At 38.9% G+C, this 22,301-nt stretch overlaps 1 protein-coding gene across 14 annotated transcripts in view; it reads right to left on the reverse strand.

Annotated features, from left to right (window-relative positions):
• The window catches only part of REXO5 (RNA exonuclease 5), a 58,731-nt gene that overhangs the window by 20,116 nt on the left and 16,314 nt on the right, over positions 1-22,301 (reverse strand). For 8 of the 14 annotated variants that reach the window (XR_014072625.1, XR_014072624.1, XR_014072628.1 and 5 more), the window contains exons 7-13: positions 14,257-14,345; positions 12,076-12,191; positions 9,772-9,910; positions 9,535-9,629; positions 5,035-5,137; positions 2,928-3,019; positions 2,064-2,184 (exon numbers count right to left, since the gene is read on the reverse strand). Coding sequence is in view for 9 of the 14 variants with exons in the window: in XM_081554596.1 (XP_081410722.1) it covers positions 2,064-2,184; positions 2,928-3,019; positions 5,035-5,137; positions 9,535-9,629; positions 9,772-9,910; positions 12,076-12,191; positions 14,257-14,345 (755 nt within the window). In the remaining 5 variants the exon portion in view is untranslated. Of the gene's footprint in view, positions 1-2,063; positions 2,185-2,927; positions 3,020-5,030; positions 5,138-9,534; positions 9,630-9,771; positions 9,911-12,075; positions 12,192-14,256; positions 14,346-22,301 lie in introns of all 14 variants that reach the window. The other 6 variants (XR_014072627.1, XR_014072626.1, XM_081554601.1 and 3 more) reach the window with 1 other exon arrangement.

Here is a 22,301-nt window from a genome sequence, read left to right on the forward strand (position 1 = left end):
GAAATAATCCTTCCAGTCCAGTGATTACTTTAGACAGCAAAATGTTATTAGCAAACTGAACGCAACAACACATTGAAAGTATTACACACCATGACCCAATGAAATTTATTCCTGGAATGCAAGGATGTTTCAGTGTATGAAAACAATTCCATGTAATATACCACATTAACAGAATAAAAGACTAAACCATATGATCATTCAACTGCAGAATAAGTATTTGACAAGCTTCAACACTAGTTCATAAAAACAATAAAAAACTAAAAATAGAAGGAAACTTCCCCAACATAATAAAGGCCATATATGAAAAGCCCACAGATAACATCATACTCAAAGGTGAAAGACTAAAAACTTTTTCTCTAAGATCAGGAACAAGGGTGCTTGCTCCTGCCACCTCCATTCAACACAGTATTGAGAGTCCTAACCAAAGTAATAAAATATCCTCTGAGGAGGATACCTACTAATATTTAAGTTTCATGTAAAAAAAAAAGTTCAAATTGTCCAGAAATGAAATGCCCATTTTGGCTTCACAGTATATTCTGCATAAATATATAGACATCAATAGGGTTTCCCAAAAGCTGCAGTGGTAATGAATCTAACTGCCAGTACAGGAGGTGCAAGAGATGTGAATTCAATGCCTGGGTCCAGAAGATCCCCTGGAGTAGGAAATTGGAACCCACTCCAGTATTCTTGCCTGGAAAATTCCACAGACAGAGGAGCCTGGTGGGCTAGAGTCCAACGGGTCACAAAGAGTCAGATACAACTGAGCATACTGAAATAAAACAGGAATCCACAAGTCCACATGAAATTAATGAATGAATGAACAAATAAATAAGGTAATGGGAGGACTCTTGCTCATAGAATGCTGAGTAATAACTAGTAAATAACTTGGAAGGAAGGTTATGATCAACCTAGATAGCATATTGAAAAGCAGAGACATTACTTTGCCAACAAAGGTCCGTCTAGTCAAGGCTATGGTTTTTCCAGTAGTCATGTATGGATGTGAGAGTTGGACTGTGAAGAAAGCTGAGTGCCAAAGAATTGATGCTTCTGAACTGTGGTTTTGGAGAAGACTCTTGAGAGTCCCTTGGACTGCAAGAAGATCCAACTAGTCCATCCTAAGGGAGATCAGTCCTGGGTGTTCATTGGAAGGACTGATGTTGAAGCTGAAACTCCAATACTTTGGCCACCTCATGCGAAGAGTTGACTCATTGGAAAAGACCGTGATGCTGGGAAGGATTGGGGGCAGGAGGAGAAGGGGACGACAGAGGATGAGATGGCTGGATGGCATCACCGACTCGATGGACATGGGTTTGGGTAGACTCTGGGAGTTGGTGATGGACAGGGAGGCCTGGCGTGCTGCAATTCATGGGGTCGCAAAGAGTTGGACACAACTGAGCGACTGAACTGAACTGAACTGAACTAGTAAATATGGAGGAAGTATATAGAGTTGGAAAGTCATCCTTGTACAACGATCACAGTAAAATTGGTTCAGCTAAGAATCATCAGTTTTTGCTAAATATAGGAGCAGGAGGAGATTCTGATGAAAAGCAGGGTATCTGCTGTTCTTAAAGTATATCCTCACATAGTACCTATTTGAAGTAAGGGGAAAAAGCAGTAACTCTATAACAGAGAAAGCAAACATCTTGTTAAGATCATCAAAATAAAAACAAGAGACGGACAGATGGACAAATATGCCTCTTGTTGTGGTACCTGAGAAGGACATATTACTTACATATGATCTGGCTAAAAAATAGTCTGCATAACCTGAATCTAATTATAAGGAAACCCAAAATGAAATTACCAATGTCATGAGAGACAGAAATTCAAAGGCCAAAGCCACAGGCCTGCTGGAATCTGGAAAAAGACACGGGCAGCTGACAGTTCTGCTCCTATTGGGTAACTAAGACTAAAAGTGCTCCATACAAAATTTGAGATGGAAGCAAGACTGGCTAGTGGTACACAAGGTTGCTGATGAAAAACAGCTTGGTACTGGCACAGGTTACAAAGGGTTACATTACCCTCTACTCTGAATACAACCTTCAAAGCCACAGTGGGTCACTCACCTCTTCATTTGAAAGGCACTTAATAGTTTGACAGTTTTTGGAAGAAGAAAGTGCACTAGCATCTGCCTCCTGGGTCAAGAAAAGGAGCTTCTGGCCCACTGAGTCCAGGCATTCTAAAACACTGTAAACAAGGAGAGGTTAAGGTAGGAATAACAGTTTTCCCTAACCCAAGAGTTACTACTTTATACTTGTACTGTCTAACATGGTAGCAATTAGCAACATGTGGTTATTTAAATTAAAATTAAATAAAATGAAGATTCAGTTCCTTAATCACAGTAGTCACATGTACTATAAGGTTCACACATGTGGACAGCACAGATACAGAACATTTCCACCATTATAGAAATTGTATTTGTCATTGCTGCTCTCAATTTAGAGAGAGGAAGGATAAACAAAAAATATATTCAAAGCTCTTTGTCAAAGTTTAGGTTAGATTCTTAGGATCTGATAGATTTACTATGCTGTAGAGACAAACCCCTTCTGAATCTGTTTTTTGTTTGTATTTTCCCCAATCTGAGCAAGACATCAAGGCTATAGCTGATTCCTTTAATCAAAATACTCATTAGTCTATATCTCCTCTCATGCCACTTAGTTCAGTGTATTTCAATGTCTCACTTTTTTTTGTAAAATGAGTTATTTTAAGACAAGTCAATATATTCAGAAAACTAGAAAAACATGCTATTCAGGGAAGTAGGTGGTAGTTTCCCCTCCATAGTTTTTGTGATGGAAGAATGTTACTCATATTATTGGTAAACATTTCTCAATAGACTCAAAAGGAGAAAAGAAATTGCCAGGTTTTGTTGTTAAATAAGCAATCAGATACTCCATTTATCTTTGTAACTATTTAGAACTGAAAAGTATTACCTTGTGTTTAGCTGCTGAACTACTTCTGCTGTATTTCTTGGCTCTTGGCTTTCTTGGTGACTAGATAGTGCCTCCAGATTTAGTTCTGCAATCTTAAAAGAAAATAAAGTTGTAAAAATCATTTAATATCTTGTAAAGTATTTGATGGCAAATAGATGGGGAAACAATGGAAACAGTGGCAGACTTTATTTTTGGGGGCTCCAAAATCACTGCAGATGGTGACTGCAGCCATGAAATTAAAAGATACCTGCTCCTTGGAAGGAAAATTATGACCAACCTAGATAGCATATTAAAAAAGCAGAGACATTGCCAACAAAGGTCCATCTAGTCAAGAGAGTATGGTTTTTCCAGTAGTCATGTACAGATGTAAGAGTTGGACTATAAAGAAAGCTGAGCACTGAAGAATTGATGCTTTTGAACTGTGGTGTTGGAGAAGACTCTTGAGAGTCCCTTGGAATGCAAGGAGATCCAACCAGTCCATCCTGAAGGAAATCAGTCCTGAATATTCATTGGAAGGACTGATATTGAAGCTGAAACTCCAATACTTTGGCCACCTGATGTGAAGAACTGACTCATTTGAAAAGACCCTGATGCTGGGAAAGATTGAAGGCAGGAGGAGAAGGGGATGACAGAGGATGAGATGGTTGGATGGCATCACTGACTCAATGGACATAAGTTTGGGTAAACTCCGGGAGTTGGTGATGGACAGAGAGGCCTGGCGTGTTGCAGTCCATGGGGTCACAAAGAGTCAGACATGACTGAGTGACTGAACTGAATTGAAAGTATTTGAGGCTAAAAAACAAAACAAACAAAATGCTAAAACCTGAAAAACCTACTCAAGTGGTATTCTTTGCTTCTGTAGACAGTGAACTTTACTGATGCCACAGTCCTAGACTGGGTTCAGTACTTACCAGATCGCTTCTGGCTGCTTAGCCAAGAATGGCAATCTGTTTCCAGCTGCTGATGTGACATGAATATGGGAAAGGACCAAGCAGGGCTAAGTGAAAAGCAGTGACAATTCATTCATTCCAAAGTCACTTAAAACTTACTTTTCTGTAAACATGCAACCTTTTGAAATTATAAAAGAATGGTTTTCATGGCAATATGAATAAAAAAAGACTTTATTAGATTAATACAAGTTTATTCTCTTTGCATAAAGTGAGAGCCCTTTGGGAGTTTTGGTGTATAGAGATACAAGTTTTCTTACTTAGAATCATTTTAGATTTGCAGAAAAATTATGAAGAGAGTATATAGTCCCCATACATATTCAACTGCCATTTTCAACTATTATTAATATCTTAAATTAGTATTATATATTTGACACAATTATTGATGTTATTTTTCTTTTTAAAATTTTTATCTGAGTATAGTTGATTTACAATGTTGTGTTAGTTTCTACTTATACCAAAGTGAATCAGTTACACATATCCACTCTTTTACAGATTCTTTTCCAGTGTGTTATTAACTAAAGTCCATGCTTAATTCAGATTTCCTTAGATTTTACTGAAGTGATATGCAGTTCTTCCTAGAAATCAAGTGGCAACTGCTGTTGAAACAATGCTACCCCAAGAGAGCAAAAATCTATGTAGATATTTATAATTATCACAATTATTAACATCAGTTACAGTGACTTAAAAGTAGCATGCAGGATCTTTAGTTCCCTAATCAGGGATAAAACCCATGCTCCCTGCAATGGAAGTGCAGAGTCTTAACCACTGGAAGTCTATCAGCTATAATGATTAATACCACTTTATGGTCCTTAATATATTCATGGCACTGTGCTAAGAGAATTATACTATATCTCATTTACCCTCATCAATATCCCAGAGAAGTTGTGTTCCCATTTTACAGAACTAGAAACTAAAAACTAGAAACTAAAGTTCTTCAGAGAAATTGCCTTAGATATCATATATCATTTCACCTATTGAAAAACAGATTAAGTCTAACTTCAGAGACATTTAACCACTATATTATGCTAGTGATACACATCTTAATTTCAAATATATGTTCACCTTGAATTACACTCCCATTTTTGTAAAGAAATAGGATATGGTGGTTTGTGACACTGTTCTAGTCTCATAATTTTAAGGAAAGCAAAGATACTAACCTTCTTTGGGCCATACTTGAGGAAATACCGAGCCAATTCCAGGGTTGTTCTAGCATCTTCCGTGGCATCATGACCAAGCTTATCTGGACACTGTATATCCTTCCTGGAAAGTAAAGGTAAAATTGAGATACCTGGGAGCATTCTTTTTTTCCTTTTTTAATTTTGGGGCTGTGAGGTGGAATGTGGGATTCCTCGACTAGGGATTGAACCCACACCCCCTACGTTGGAAGCATGGAGTTTTAACCACTGGAAGGCCAGCAAAGTCCTGAGAGCATTTTTAATGACAGATTCTTTCAACTACCCCAAAGTTTTAGCTACATGTAAAATTTTAGCATCCCAGTAATTAGATTTGAATCACAACAATCAAGATTCATTTATTCCTTAGTGCCAAGATCTGAGAGGTACTGAGAATACAGAATGATCAGGAATGGATTTGTCTACAGTAAGCACATCATCAATGGCTATTTAATAAAAAGTCTCTGGTTCACTCCCTGGTCAATCCCTTGTCTCATTTCTTAGATGTAGCTGTGGTTTTAAAGTTATCTTCCAGAAATTTTCTATTTGTATACAAGTGTCTAATATACAGGCTTCACAGGTGGTGCTAGTGGTAAAGAACCCTCCTGACAATGCAGGTAGAGTTAAGAGACAGAGGTTCAAACCCTGGGTTGGGAAGATCTCCTGGAAAAGGGCATGGCAACCCACTCCAGTATTCTTGACAGGAGAATGCCGTGGATAGAGGACCCTGCTGGGCTATGGTCCACAAGGTCGCAAAGAGTTGACACAACTGAAGCAACTTTGCATGCATGTATGCATGTCTATTATACACTTAAAAGTTCTTTCTTTCTTTTTTTTTAATTTTTTGACTGCACTGTGTGGCATATGGATCTTAGTTCCCTGACCAAGGATGGTGCCTATGCCCCCTGCATTGGAAGCACTGAAATGCCAGAGAAGTCTCATTATTTAAAAAAAACTTTTTAAATACATAGACTTATGTCTATAGATAGATCTAAATCTAATCTACATCATATCAATATCTAAAAATCTTTGAATCATCTTCTGAATCTCCATTTTACGGAGATTAATCTATAAATTGGAGAATAATCCCCAGATTTTGTCTCAGTAACATCTTAGACGTCTCCTTATTGCACATTTCATGACTGGAGTCACCATCTGCAGTGATTTTAGAGCCCAAAAATATAAAGTCTGTCACTGTTTCTACTGATTCCCCATCTATTTGCCATGAAGTGATGGGATCAGATGCCAAGACATTAGTTTTCTGAATGTTGAGCTTTAAGCCTACTTTTGCACTCTCCTCTTTCATCAAGAGGCTCTTTAGTTCTTCTTCACTTTCTGCCATAAGTGTGGTGTCATCTGCATCTGGTGTCTAAGGTTATTGATATTTCTCTTAGCAGTCTTGATTCCAGCTTGTGCTTCATCCAGTTCCGCATTTCTCATGATGTACTCTGCATATAACTTAAATAAGCAAGGTGACAGTATACAGCCTTGACGTACTCCTTTCCCGATTTGGAAATCAGTCTGTTGTTCGATGTCCAGTTCTAACTGTTGCTTCTTGACCTGCATACAGATTTCTCAGGAGGCAGGTCGGGTGGTGTGGTATTCCATCTCTTGAAGAATTTTCCACAGTTTGTTCTGATCCACACAGTCAAAGGCTTTGGCATAGTCAATAAAGCAGAAATAGATGTTTTTCTGGAACTCGCTTGCTTTTTCAATGATCCAATGGATGTTGGCAATTTGATCTCTGGTTCCTCTGCCTTTTCTAAATCCAGCTTGAATGTCTGGAAGTTCATGGTTCATATACTGTTGAAGCCTGGCTTGGAGAATTTTGAGCATTACTTTGCTAGCGTGTGAGATGAGTACAACTGGGCGGTAGTTTGAGCATTCTTTTGCATTGCCTTTCTTTGGGATTGGAATGAAAACTGACCTTTTCCAGTCCTGCTGAGTTTTCCAAATTTGCTGACATACTGAGTGCAGCAATTTGACAGCATCATCTTTTAGGATTTGAAATAGCTCAACTGGGATTCCATCACCTCCACTAGCTTTGTTAGTAGTGATTCTTCCTAAGGCCCACTTGACTTCACATTCCAGGATGTCTGGCTCTAGGTGAGTGATCATATGATCATGATTATCTGAGTTGTGAAGATCTTTTTTGTATAGTTCTTCAGTGTATTCTTGCTACCTCTTCTTAATATCTTCTGCTTCTGAGAGATCCATACCATTTCTGTCCTTTATTGTGGCCATATTTGCATGAAATCTTCCCTTGGTATCCCTAATTTTCTTGAAGAGATCTCTAGTCTTTCCCATTCTATTGTTTTCCTCTATTTCTTTGCATTAATCACTGGGGAAGGCTTTCTTATCTCTCCTTGCTATTCTTAGGAACTCTGCATTCAGATGGGTATATCTTTCCTTTTCTCCTTTGCCTTTTGCTTCTCTTCTTTTCATAGCTATTTATAAGGCCTCTACAGACAACCATTCTGCCTTTTTGCATTTCTTTTTCTTGGGGATGGTCTTGATCACTGCCTCCGATACAATGTCACAAACCTCCGTCCATAGTTCTTCAGGCACTCAATCAGATCTAATCCCTTGAATCTATACGTCACTTCCACTGTATAATTGTGAGAGATTTGATTTAGGTATACCTGAATGGTCTAGTGGTTTTCCCTACTTTCTTCAATTTAAGTCTGAATTTGGCAATAAGGAGTTCATGATCTGAGCCACAGTCAGCTCCCGGTCTTGTTTTTGCTGACTGGGTAGTGCTTCTCCTCTTTGGCTGCAAAGAATATAATCAATCTGATTTCGGTATTGACCAATTGGTGATGTCCATATGTAGAGTCTTCTCTTGAGTTGGTTGTAAGAGGGTGTTTGCTATGACCAGTGCGTTCTCTTGGCAAAACTCTATCAGCCTTTGCCCTGCTTCATTCTGTATTCCAAGGCCAAGTTTGCCTTTACTCCAGGTATTTCTTGACTTCCTACTTTTGCATTCCAGTCCCCTCTAATGAAAAGGACATCTTTTTTGGGTGTTAGTTCTAGAAGGTCTTATATGTCTTCATAGAACCGTTCAACTTCAGCTTCTTCAGAACTACTGGTTGGGGCTAGACTTGGGGTTACTGTGATATTGAATGGTTTGCCTTGGAAATGAACAGAGATCATTCTGTCATTTTTGAGATTGCATCCAAGTACTGCATTTCAGACTCTTCTGTGGACTATGATGGCTACTCCATTTTTTCTTACAGATTCTTGCCCACAGTAGTAGATATAACGGTCACCTGAGTTAAATTCACCCATTCTAGTCCATTTGAGTTCAGTGATTCCTAAAATGTCGATGTTCACTCTTGCTATCTCCTGTTTGACCACTTCCAATTTGCCCTGATTCATGGACCTAACATCCCACGTTCCTATGCGACACTGCTCTTTATAGCATCGGACTTTACTTCCATCACCAGTCACAGTCAAAATCACTGTAGATGGTGACTGCAGCCATGAAATTAAAAGATGCTTGCTCCTTGCAAGAAAAGTTATGACCAACCTAGACAGTGTATCAACAAGCAGAGACATTACTTTGCCACAAAAGTCTGTCTAGTCAAAGCTATGGTTTTTCCAGTAGTCATGTATGGATGTGAGAGCTGGACTATAAAGAAAGCTGAGCACTGACAAATTGATGCTTTTGAACTGTGGTGTTGGAGAAGACTTTGACAGTCCCTTGGACAGCAAGGAGTTCCAACCAGCCCATCCTAAAGGAAATCAGTCCTGACTATTCATTGGAAGGAGTAATGCTGAAGCTGAAACTCCAATACTTTGGCCACCTGCTGCAAAGAACTGACTCATCTGAAAAGACCCTGATGCTGGGAAAGACTGAAGGCGGGAGGAGAAGGGGACGACAGAGGATGAGACAGTTGGATGCCATCACCGACTCAATGGACATGAGTTTGAGTAAACTCTGGGAATTGGTGATGGACAGGGAGGCCTGGTGTGCTGCAGTCCATGGGGTCACAAAGAGTTGGACACAACTGAGCGATTGAACTGAACTATTAGGACATAATCATCACATTCATTAACAAAGCATCAGTTATATAGATAACCATAATTTATTTAACTAGTCTTGTAGAATATCTGAAGATTTGGGGGCTATTTTAAACCACACTATAATGAACATCATTATACATGTGTTTATACGTACTAGGATACATTCAATATAGGAATGTTACGTTTCAAAGTTTTGGGTAACTTTTCTGCCCCTTCTGTGCAGTTCTATCCATCAACCTTCAGCTATGAATGCAACTCCTTTTTGTATTCCCAGTTTTTTCATTTATGAGTCATACTTCTCTCTGAAGTTAGGATCTCAGAATTCCTAATAATGTTTACAAACTAAGTCAGAGGAAGAGCAGAGAGGCTGAACTTTTGCAATATGCATTAAATAAGACACAATATGCTAACTTACATGCAGTCTATCAGGATAATATTATAAAATTCAAACAAACTTACCCCAAAAGAGCTTTGGCTAAGAACTTGAGCTTAAATCTTCTGCCCTGCTCTCTGACATAAAGCAATGATGTATCAATAACATACGGATGTATCATCTGAGGAGGAAAGAGAGTAAAATGAGTAGCATCCTATGCTAAAGGAAAAAATAAGTGGCCTGGGAAACAGAAGGCTTTAGATCTAAGATAAATAAAATAGGCTCATATGCTAGAAAAACTAAGTCCTAAATCATATACTCACTTTCAGTGCTCTGAGATCTAAATCTAAGGAGTGGCCCACTAACACAGCATCAGGAGGAAGAAGCGTCTTCAACTGTCTCTGTACATCTTTGAGTTTGGTTGTCACTGGGTTAAGAATCTCCCTTGTGATTCCTGAGAAACTTTCAACAAAAAAAAACCAGAGAAATGGAAACGCCAGGATATTATTAAGTTTTCCTCCCTGGAAAATCACTTCGAAAAGAATATTTTAAAAAATTGATAAAACATTAATAAATGCTCAGTGTAATAAGGTTGAAAATAAACAAAGAAGAAATTAAAAACTGCCTATAATCCCACTACCCAGAGATCACTTTTTACACTTTAATAAATACCCTTTCACATTTTTTGACACATATATATTCATGTATGTTTCATTTTTATAAAAATGCAATGGCTAATAAGCACATGAAAAAGTGCTCAACATGCCTCATTATTTGAGAAATGCACCTGTCAGAATGGCCATCATCCAAAAATCTACAAACAATAAATGCTGGAGAGAGTATGAAGAAAAGGAACCCTTTGGCACTATTGGTAGGAATATAAATTGATACAGCTACTATGGAAGACAGTATGGAGATTCCTTAAAAAACTAGGGATAAAACTACCATAGGACTCAACAATCCTATTACTGGGCATATACCCTAAGAAAACCATAATTGAAAAAGACACATGTACCCTAAATGTTCATTGCAGCACTATTTATGATAGGACATGGAAGCAACTTAAGATGTCCATGGACAGATGAATGGATAAAGAAGTTGTGGTACATATATAGAATGGAGTATTATTCAGCCATAAAAATGAATGCATTTGAGTCAGTTCTAATGAGGTAAATGAACACAGAGTCTATTATACAGAGTGAAGTAAGTCAGAAAGAGATAACCAAATATCATATATTAATGCATATATATAAAATCTAGAAATATGGTACTGATGAACCTATTTGCAGGGCAGCAATGGAGACACAGACATAAAGAAGACTTGTGGACATGGCGAAAAGGAGAGGGTGGGTTGAATAGAGAGTAGCGTGGAAACATATATATTACCATATGTAAAATAGATAGCTGATGGGAATTTGCTGTATGATACAGGCAGTGCAAATCCAGTGCTGTGTGACTACCTAGTAGGATGGGATGGGGTAGAAGGTGGGAGAGAGATTCACGAGGAAGGGGACATATGTGTGCCTATGGCTGACTCATGTTGATGTATGGAAGAAACCAACACAATATTGTAAAGCAATTGTCCTCCGATAAAAAATAAATAAATTTAAATAAAAAAATGAAAAAATAAATAAATTTTTTAAAATGTTATCATGGGACTACCCTGGTGGTTCAAAGGTTAAGATTCCCTGCTTTCCTGCGGTAGGCCCAGATTTCACCCCTGATTGGGGAACTAAGATCCCACAAGCCACGAGGCAATCATAATGCCTACTACTATATAATACAAACATAACATTTTCTATATGTCATGAACAAGTTTTCATATCAATAAATCTATTTCAGCACATCCTTTTAAATGGTTAGAGTACTCCATTAAGTAGATATAACATTTTAACCAACTCCCTATTTTCATTTTAACCAACCCCTTATATTCATACTCCCATATTTTTGCAATACTATGACAAACACGCTTATACACACATCTTTGTCACATATGACTGTGCCCTAACAATATTGTGTAATTGTCTTGTCTACTAATAGGACAGTCTTTATCATTATCATGCCCTCTCTGTGCCTAAGTAAGCATGAACTGATAGATGTAACTACAATGGGCAACAACAGTAATATTTCCTGGCTTTTCTTTGCCTAATCACAGTACTGTGTACATTCTGAAATTGCAAGCTAATCTTTGGAATGATAAAAAAATTTTTGAACTTCAAATTTCTGCTGTGGAAAAACTTAGTTCCATTTTAGTTTCTGGGGCCAAGGCAGATTAAGGTCTAAGATCATTTGACAACCAAAAGATGATTTATAGATTTTTCAGATGGGGTCTTATCAGAGAGCCAAGATATTTGGCAGTTGCTACAACTGTCAGATTCTATGACAAGGAAGATAATAGTCTGGTGATGTAAAGTCATAGGAAAATTAGAGAGCAAGAAGGATAAGAGCATTATATACTGACATTGTACAATTTCAGTATTAAAATTTACAGTTGTGGTACCCCAGCCTTTTCTTTGATAGTAAGTAGATAATACTGAACTTAACAGAAGCTACAGGCTATTCCTGGTTAAGTCTCATTCCACTCTAGTCTGACATCTATCAAGAGCTGGAGGCAGGGTTAAAAATACCTGGTGAGGTAGTCCAAAATCTTGTTGTCAGGTTTAACAAGTTCATCCATAACACAGCCACCTCCTTCAGCAACCAGTGAGATACGTGTTAGTTCTCTTCCCTTGGATGTAAGGCACTGAAAGATTAGGATATAGTTAGGGTGCTAAACTGTGGAAGCTCTTGCTTTCTCTCATTATTTAAGACTATATCAGCTGTCATCTATTCTAATTTACTGGGGTCCCTGAGACAACAGTACAGCTGTTTGCTGACTAGAACATTCAATATGAATGAAATTAAAGCTAGGCAGGTTGCTGAACATTATTATAGTTAAAGGTAACCAACACAGTACAGTTTCTCTGGGAAGGATGTGCTTAAGAGGGACAGAAACAATAACATCAATTATAATTGTATCACTTACTGTGTACTACAACCCAGTATTATGCTAAGTATCACTACAAAGTAATTTTTATTAGCATGCACTATTATCTAATGCAATACTAGGTATTTTATATACCATCTCATAATAACCCCATGAAATAGCCTCTAATAATTATCCTCACTTCACAGAGGGAGAATTAGGGAATTAGGTTGTCCAAGGAGACAGGCAAGGCCAGGATACACACCCTGATATGACTCCAAATCCTTAGGTCTTATCCACTGTTAAGAGTTGAGAAACTATTACTTGAGCACTAAGTGAGAGGGAATATACAGCATTTGAAAGGAGGTTTAGACAAAGTAAAACACAAAGGAAGCTTAAGCAGGTAAATCCTTCTTCTAATCTTAAATGTGTAAAACCAAGTCAAATCAATGGTAATTGAGGCAAGTCTTCAAGGCAACAATGACAAAAAACCTGTGCAAAAGACAGAAGCAGACTGCAACTGGTAGTCCAGTGATTAAGAATTAGCCTGCCCTGCTATCCAAAACACTACAAACAATAAATGCTGGAGAGGGTGTGGAGAAAAGGGAACCCTCTTACACTGTTGGTGGGAATGCAAACTAGTACAGCCACTATGGAGAGCAGTGTGGAGATTCCTCAAAAAACTGGAAATAGAACTGCCATATGACCCAGCAATCCCATTGCTGGGCATACACACCGAGGAAACCAGAATTTAAAGAGACACGTGTACTCCAATGTTCATCACAGCACTGTTTATAATAGCCAGGATATGGAAGCAACCTAAATGTCCATCAGCAGACAAATGGATAAGAAAGCTGTGGTACATATACACAATGGAATATTACTCAGCCATTAAAAAGAATATATTTGAATCAGTTCTAATGAGGTTGATGAAACTGGAGCCTATTATACAGAGTGAAGTAAGCCAGAAAGAAAAACACCAATACAGTATACTAACGCATATATATCGAATTTAGAAAGGTGGTAACGATGACCCTATATGCGAGATGGAAAAAGAGACACAGATATATAGAACAGTCTTTTGGACTCTGTGGGAGAAGGCGAGGGTGGGATGATCTGAGAGAATAGCATTGAAACATGTATATTATCATATGTGAAACAGATTGCCAGTCCAGGTTTGATGCATGAGACAGGTGCTCAGGGCTGGTGCACTGGGATGACCCAGAGGGATGGGATGGGGAGGAAGGTGGGAGGGGGGTTCAGGATGGGGGACGCATGTACACCCATGGCTGATTCATGTCAATGTATGGCAAAAACCGCTACAATATTATAAAATAATTAGCCTCCAACTAAAATAAATAAATTAAAAAAAAAAAAAAAGAGTTTGCCTGCCAATGCAGGGGACATGGGTTGGGTCCATGATCTGGGAAGATTCCACATGCTGCTACAGAGTAACTAAGCCCAAGAACTTCAATTGCTGAAGCTCACGTGCCCTAGCTCACGTGCCCTAAAGTCTATGTTCTACAACAAGATAAGCCACCGCAAGAAGCCCTTGCACTGCAACTACAGAGTCCCAGTGCAGCAAAAAATAAATTAAAAAAAAAAAAAAAAACAGAAGCAATCAACTTCGAGTAATAATCAAAAATTGGATTGAATATATCAACTAGTTAGAAAACTTATGTGATATTTATTCCTCATCCTGGAGCAAAGATTCAATTTTCCTAAAATGTGATGAGATGGGTCCACTTTCAGTTATTTAAAATGAATGCTAGAACTGAACACAATCGAGACTACTAGACCCTAGTGTGCAACACTCCAGTTGAAAATCAAAAGTAGCACTTACCATTTCACAGTCAAGGCCAAAGAGAGGACTGCTGTCTGTTACAGAACCATTACATTTGGTAGGTACAAAGTTTTCACAGTCAGACAAACCTAGGAGGAAAAGGAATAAAACATCTACCTTTAGAACTAGAAATGGTAAATATCACTCCTATATTTATTCAGGGAAAACTGAGATTCCACATTTGTGGAGCATTTTCTCCATGTTAGACGCCTGAAATATGAAGATTAAATGAGATAATTTCTGTCCTTAATTCTTTGTCCATCTACTCATTTTTATACTTGGGGAGAATAATGTAGGCTGCTGTTATTGGGGATACTAGGGCCTAGACTTCCTTGCAGTTACCAAGCAACAATTTTTCCTCATTAGCAATAACAAATTGTACCTAAATCCAAAGTCACGGGACCTTTTCCATGTAGGCACTAACAGAGGATGAATAAAGTATGCAAATGACTGTATGTGGTATCTTTCTTTCCTAAACAAAACAAGAAAAAGTAGGAATGAGATTCCACCATAGCAGAGATCTAAAAGGATTTCACTGAAGGTAGAAAGTTTAACTAACATTCACCATATACACTCTAGTACTCAACCTTACCCTTAAAATTTCTCTGAGATCTCTTTTTAGAAATGTGCCACATTTTCTAGACTCTCAGCCTGAAAATTCCCTCAGAGGCTCAGATATAGGCTTAGGATACCCCTTCCTAAGTCAATAAATCAGGCACATTCATCTCAGAAGCCCAAAAGTGTCTGAATCACTGAAGACTCCTACCTTCAACTAGAGGCTGAAACACTAAAGGTAACACTTAGATTTTATCTGACAAGAAACTAAGGGGAGTATGAAAAGCTTTGACCAGTTTCTATGTCATAGTACCTTGAAATTTCCAAATGATTACAATTAAAAGAATCAAAATACAGTCTAACCAAAAAAGAATATTCTCAAATCTTGGAGACATTGTACTTGCTGACCTCCTTATCTGTAGTATTAGTATCAATAATACCACAAAATAAATTTTTTAAAGCACTCTGTGCCCCATGCTAAGCTTTTTCTGTACATTAACTCAATCTTCATGGCAATCCTATGATATATGAACTGTTAGCTCCATCTTAAAAATAGCTTTTTTACTTAAGTAAATCTATTTTAAAAGGAAATTTACGTATCCAGAATATAAAAAGAACTCCAGTAATTTAATAAAAAAAGACAGCCCAATTAAAAAATGGACAAAGGATCTGAAAAGATATACAAATGACCAATTAGCATATAATGAGATGCTCAATATCCTCAGCCATCAGAGAAATATGAACCAAAATCACAATGAGATACTAATTCACTCTTGATGAAAGCCTCTTGATGAAAGTGAAAGAGGAGAGTGAAAAAGTTGGCTTAAAGCTCAACATTCAGAAAACTAAGGTCATGGTATCTGGTCCCATCACTTCATGGCAAAGAGATGGGGAAACAGTGGAAATAGTGTCAGACTTGATTTTTTGGGGCTCCAAAATCACTGCAGATGGTGATTGCAGCCATGAAATTAAAAGATGCTTACTCCTTGGAAGGAAAGTTATGACCAATCTAGATAGCATATTAAAAAGCAGAGACATTACTTTGCCAACAAAGGTCCGTCTAGTCAAGGCTATGGTTCTTCCAGTAGTCATGTATGGATGTGATAGTTGGACTGTGAAGAAAGCTGAGCACCAAAAAATTGATGCTTTTGAACTGTAGTGTTGGGGAAGACTCTTGAGAGTCCCTTGGACTGCAAGGAGATCCAACCAGTCCGTCCTAAAGGAGAGCAGCCCTGGGTGTTCATTGGAAGGACTGATGTTCAAGCTGAAACTCCAATACTTTGGCCACATGATGAGAAGAGTTGACTCACTGGAAAAGATCCTGATGCTGGGAAGGATTGGGGGCAGGAGGAGAAAGGGACGACAGAGGATGAGATGGCTGGATGGCATCACCGACTCAATGGACATGAGTTTGGGTGCACTCCGGGAGTTAGTGATGGACAGGGAGGCCTGGCGTGCTGCGATTCATGGGGTCACAAAGAGTCAGACACGACTGAGCGACTGAACTGAACTGAACTGACTAATTCACTCTAGGATGGGTATAATCAAAAAGAGCATAACAAGTATTGGTAAGGATGTGCAGAAATTGGAAACCTTAAACATTGCTGGAGGGAATGTAAAATGGTACAGCTGCCTTGTAAAACAGTCTGGGGGTAGGCGGTCCAAAGATAGAAGAGAAATAGGATGGGAAGACTACTTTCTCCCCCACAAATTCATCAAAAGATCATTTGAATGTTGAGCAACTTCTACAAAACAACTTCTGAACACTGGCGAAGGACACCAGGTACCCACAAAGGCAGTCCAATCTCTTTGAAAGTAGGTAAGACAAAATATAAGACAGAAACAGACAGAAGATTTAGGGATGGAGACCCATCCTGGGGAGGGAGTCATGAAGGAGAAGTTTCCCAACAGTAGGAAACCCTCTCACAGGCATGTCTGTGGGGAGTTTTGGAATCTCAGAGGGCAACACGACCAAGAGAGAAAAAAAACAAAACCCACAGAATATGTGCCTAACTGCAACTACAAGTGGAGATGGAGAAGTGGCATAGAGCCTCATGATGAGGACTGGGCCTAAATGTCCTGAGGACAATCTGAGGGAGCTAATGTAAGACAGCAACCCAAACCATGGGCTGCTGCTGCTAAGTTGCTTCAGTTGTGTCCAACTCTGTGCGACCCCATAGACGGCAGCACACCAGGCTCCACCATCCCTGGGATTCTCTAGGCAAGAACACTGGAGTGGGTTGCCATTTCCTTCTCCAATGGATGAAAGTGAAAAGTGAAAGTCAAGTCGGTCAGTCATGTCCGACTCTTTGCAACCCCTTGGACTGCAGCCTACCAGGCTCCTCCGTCCATGGGATTTTCCAGGCAAGAGTACTGGAGTGGGTTGCTGTTGCCTTCTCCAAACCATGGGCTAGCCAGAGACAAAAAAAAAAAGACCTTTGCCTCAAAAGGCTCTAACACTACACGGTGACCCCTAGTGTGCTCACATAACAAAGGACTGAGCTAATACCAAAGGACAGCAAGCAGGCTGCTGTATAGGGCTCTCCCTCCCCAAAAGGCAGAGAGACAGGCATGCAACAGCCAGAGCTGGAAGGCACGGGGCTGCTGCAATCTTGGCCCCAGAGACAACATCTTCCAACAAACTGAGCAGGCTCCCAGTTGCTAATCATGTCTTCCTGGGAACCTGGACAGTTGACATCTGCCAGGAGTATCACAGCCTGAGATCAGCTCCCCAGAGGAGACACATGGCATATCTGGGACTGTGCTCTCACTGCACACCTGGGAAACCAAACAACCAGGACTGGGGAGGTGAATAAGACATACAGCCCATCTGGGACAGTGCACTCGCCAAGCACCCAGTCTCGCATAAGCTACTTGGACCTTGGAAGGACACAAAACGCACAGCCCATCTGGGTCTGTGCCCCCGCAGAGAACCCAAGAACCTGAGCAGCTTAGACTTGGGAAGTGCAAGAAATGCAGGGCCCATCTGGGACAGCACCCTTGCAGAGCACCCTGAAGCCTGAGCAGCATGGACCTGGGAAGTACGTCCACCTTGGGCTGTGGCAAACCCAGTGGGGTCCATCCACCATAAGCACTCCCCACACGTGCCAGCGGTGTTTGTTTGCAGTGTCCCTCCCTCCCCACAACATAACTGAACAAGTGAGCCTAAATAAGTGGCCACCTTTGACCCCTGTGTCAGGGTGGAAATTTTACACTGAAGAGACTTGCAAACAGAGGAAGCCAAAATAAACAAAGAAGGAGGAACCACTCTGGAAGTGACAGGTACATCAGATTAAATCCTGGCAGTTAATACTAAGACTGTGCACATAAATGGCAACCCACTCTAGAACCCTTGCCTGGACGGATCCCATGGACGGAGGAATGTGGTAGGCTACAGTCCATGGGGTCACAAAGAGATGGACACGACTGAGCGACTTCACTTTCACTTTCACTTTATGGACTTTGAGAACAAGTACAAGCTGGAACAAGGGACTGACACTGAACAGACCCCACACTGCCCACAACAGCCCCAGAGAAATTCCTAGATAAATTTTTACTATTATCACTTCTTAATTTTTTAAAAAATTTTAGTTCTTTATTACTCCTTTAACTTTCATTTTTATAGCCTCCTATTACCTTTCAAAAAAAAACCTAGTTTTTAATAACAAATTCCATATATATAATTTTTTAAATTTTTGTTACTGATTTTGTTTTGTATTTTTTATATTGTACTTATGAGAGTCTAACCTCTATTCTAAGTTTTTAATCTTTGCTTCTTGATATTTGTTAGCAATTTTGTACCTTTAAGAATCTAGTCTTCAGTATCCATTTTCACCTAGGGATTTGATTACTGGCTTGACTGCTCTCTCACCTTTTGACTCTCCCTTTTCTCCTCGAGGTCAACTCTATCTCCTTCCTCCATCTTCTCTTCTCTACATAACTCTGTGAATCTCCCTGGTATCCCTGGCTATGGAGAACTGTTTCACCATTAACCTAAGGGTTTTATCTTCTGTGCGGTATGGAAGAAGTCTTGAGGCTACAGTAAGAGAAGGACTAAAAGCCAGAGGCAGCAGGCTTAACTCCAAAACTTTAGAATATCAGAGAACTCCTGACTCCAGGGAACATTAATAGACAAGAGCTCACCCAAAAGTCTCCACAATTACACTGAAACCAAACTCCAACCAAGAGCCAGTAAGTTCCAGTCCAAGACACAGCACGCTAATTCTCCAGCAAAACAGGAACACAAAAGATTAACATTAAACATTAATGTTAAACTGAACATTAAAAGATGAGCTGCCCAAAGCCATGCCAAAACCACAGACACCACAAAACTCACTGCTGGACACTTCACTGTACTCCAGAGAAGAGATCCAGCTCCACCCACCAGAACACAGACACAAGTTCCCCAAACCAAGAAAACTTGACAAGCCCTTATTCCAACCTCATCCACAGGGAGCAGACTTCACAATTAAGAGGAACCACAAACTTCCAGCCTGCAGAAAGGGCACCCCAAACACAGTAATCTGAAGAAAACAGAAAGGCAGAGAAATATTCAGCAGGTGAAGGAACATGACAAACCAAAGAGGAGGAGATAGGGAGTCTACCTGAAAAAAAATTCAGAATGATAGTAAAGATGATCCAAAATCTTGAAAACAAAATGGAGTTACAGAAAAGTAGACTAGAGACAAGGATTGAGAAGATACAAGAAATGTTTAACAAAGACCTAGAAGAAATAAGGAAGAGTCAATTAATAATGAACAATGACTCAGATTAAAAGCACTCTGGAGGGAACGAACAGTAGAATAACTGAGGCAGAAGAGAGGATAAATGAGGTGGAAGATAGAATGGTGGAAATAAATGAAGCAGAGAGGAAAAAAGAAAAAAGAATTAAATGAGGACAACCTCAGAGACCTCTGGGACAATATTAAACACCCCAACATTCGAATCATAGGTGTCCCAGAAGAAGAAGACAAAAAGAAAGGGCATGAGAAAACATTTGAGGCTATAACAGTCAAAAACTTCCCAAAATGGGGAAGGAAATAGCCACCCAAGTCCAAAAATCCCAGAAAGTCCCAAACAGGATAAACCCAAGGTGAAACACCCCAAGACACATATTAATCAAACTAACAAAGATCAAACACAAAGAGAAAATATTAAAAGCAGAAAGGGAAAAAGCAACAAATAACACACAAGAGGATTCCCATAAGGACAGGTGATCTTTCAATAGAAACTCTTCAGGCCAGAAGGGAATGGTAGGACATACTTAAAGTTGTGAAAGAGAATAACCTACAACCAAGATTACTCTACCCAGCAAGGATCTCATTCAGATATAAAGGAGAAATCAAAAGCTTTACAGACAGGCAAAAGCTGAGAGAATTCAGCACCACCAAAACAGCTCTTCAACAAATGTTAAAGTATCTTCTCTAGACAGGAAACACAGAAGAGGTTTATAAAAATGAACCCAAAACAACAAAGTAAATGGTAATGGGATCATACTTACCAATAACTATGTTAAATGTAAATGGGTTAAATGCTCCAACCAAAAGACAAAGACTGGCCAAATGGATACAAAAACAAGACCCCTTATATATGCTGTCTACAAGGAACCCACCTCAAACCAAGGGACACATACAGACTGAAAGTGAAGGGCTGGAAAAAGTTATTTCATACCAATGGAGATCAAAAGAAAGCAGGAGTAGCAATACTCATATCAGATAAAATAGACCTTGAAATAAAGATCATGATAAGAGACAAAGAAGGACACTACATAATGATCAAAGAATCAATCCAAGAAGAAGATATATCATAAATATATATGCAGCCAACACAGGAGCACCTCAATACGGAAGGCAAATGCTAATGAGTATGAAATGGAAAATTAACAGTGACACAATAATAGTGGGGGACTTTACTACCTCACTCACACCTATGGATAGATCAACCAAACAGAAAATTATCAAGGAAACACAAGCTTTAAATGATACAATATACCAGTTAGACCTAATTGATATCTATAGGGCATTTCACCCAAAAATACTGAATTTCACCTTTTCTCAAGTGCACACGGAACATTCTCCAGGATAGATCACATCCTGGGCCATAAATCTAGCCTTGGTAAATTTTAAAAAACTGAAATCATTTCAAGCATCTTTTCTGATCACAATGCAGTAGGATTAGATGTCAACTACAAGAAAAAACTATTTAAAAATATAAACATATGGAGGCTAAACAACACACTTTTGCATACCAACAGATCATGGAAGAAATCAAAAAGGAAATCAAAATATGCATAGAAACAAATGAAAATGAAAACACAACAACTCAAAACCTATGGGATTCAGTAAAAGCAGTACTAAGAGGAGGGTTCATAGCAATACAAGCCTACCTCAAAAAAGAAGAGAAATATCAAATAAACAACCTAACTTTACACCTAAAGCAACTAGAAAAAGAAGAAAAGAAGAACCCCAAAGTTAGTAGAAGGAAAGAAATCATAAAAATCAGAGCAGAAATAAATGAAAAAGAAACGAAGGAGACTATAGGAAAGATAAACAAAACTAAAAGCTGGTTCTTTGAGAAGGTAAATAGACAAACCATTAGCCAGACTCATCAAGAAAAAAAGAAGAATCAAATCAATAAAATTAGAAATGAAAATGAAGAATCACAACAGATGACACAGAAATATAAAAGATCATAAGAGACTACCATGAGCAATTATACGCCAATAAAATGGACAATTTAGAAGAGATGGACAAATTCTTAGAAAAGTATAACCTTCCAAAACTGAACCAGGAAGAAAGAGAAATCTTAACAGACCCATCACAAGCATGGAAATCAAAACTGTAATAAAAAAATCTTCCAACAAACAAAAGCCCAGGACCAGATGGCTTCAAGGTGAATTCCACCAAAAAATTACAGAAGTGCTAAAACCTAGCCTACTCAAACTCTTCCAGACAATTGCAAAGGAAGGTAAACTCCCAAACTCATTCTATGAGGCCACCATCACCCTAATACCAAAAACAGACAAAGATGCCACAGAAAAAGAAATCTACAGCCCAATATCACTGATGAACATAGATGCAAAAATCCTCGACAAAATTCTAGCAAACAGAATCCAACAACATATTAAAAAGATCATGCATCATGACCAAGTGGGCTTTACCCCAGAGATGCAAGGATTCTTCAATATTCGCAAATCAATGTGATATACCATATTAACAAAATGAAAGATAAAAACCATATGATTATCTCAATAGATGTAGAGAAAGCCTTTGACAAAATTCAACACTCATTTATGATAAAAACTCTCCAGAAAGCAGGCATAGAAGGAAGACAACTCAACATAATAAAAGCCATATATGACAAACCCATAGTAAACATTATCCTCAATGGCAAAAAATTGAAAGCATTTCCTCTAAAATCAGGAGCAAGACAAGGGTGCCCACTCTCACCACTACTGTTCAACATAGTTTCGGAAGCCCTAGCGACAGCAA

This window comes from Giraffa tippelskirchi, chromosome 13, assembly GCF_054371585.1.
Source record: "Giraffa tippelskirchi isolate mGirTip1 chromosome 13, T2T-mGirTip1v1.2.pri, whole genome shotgun sequence".
NCBI classification, from domain to species: domain Eukaryota; kingdom Metazoa; phylum Chordata; class Mammalia; order Artiodactyla; family Giraffidae; genus Giraffa; species Giraffa tippelskirchi.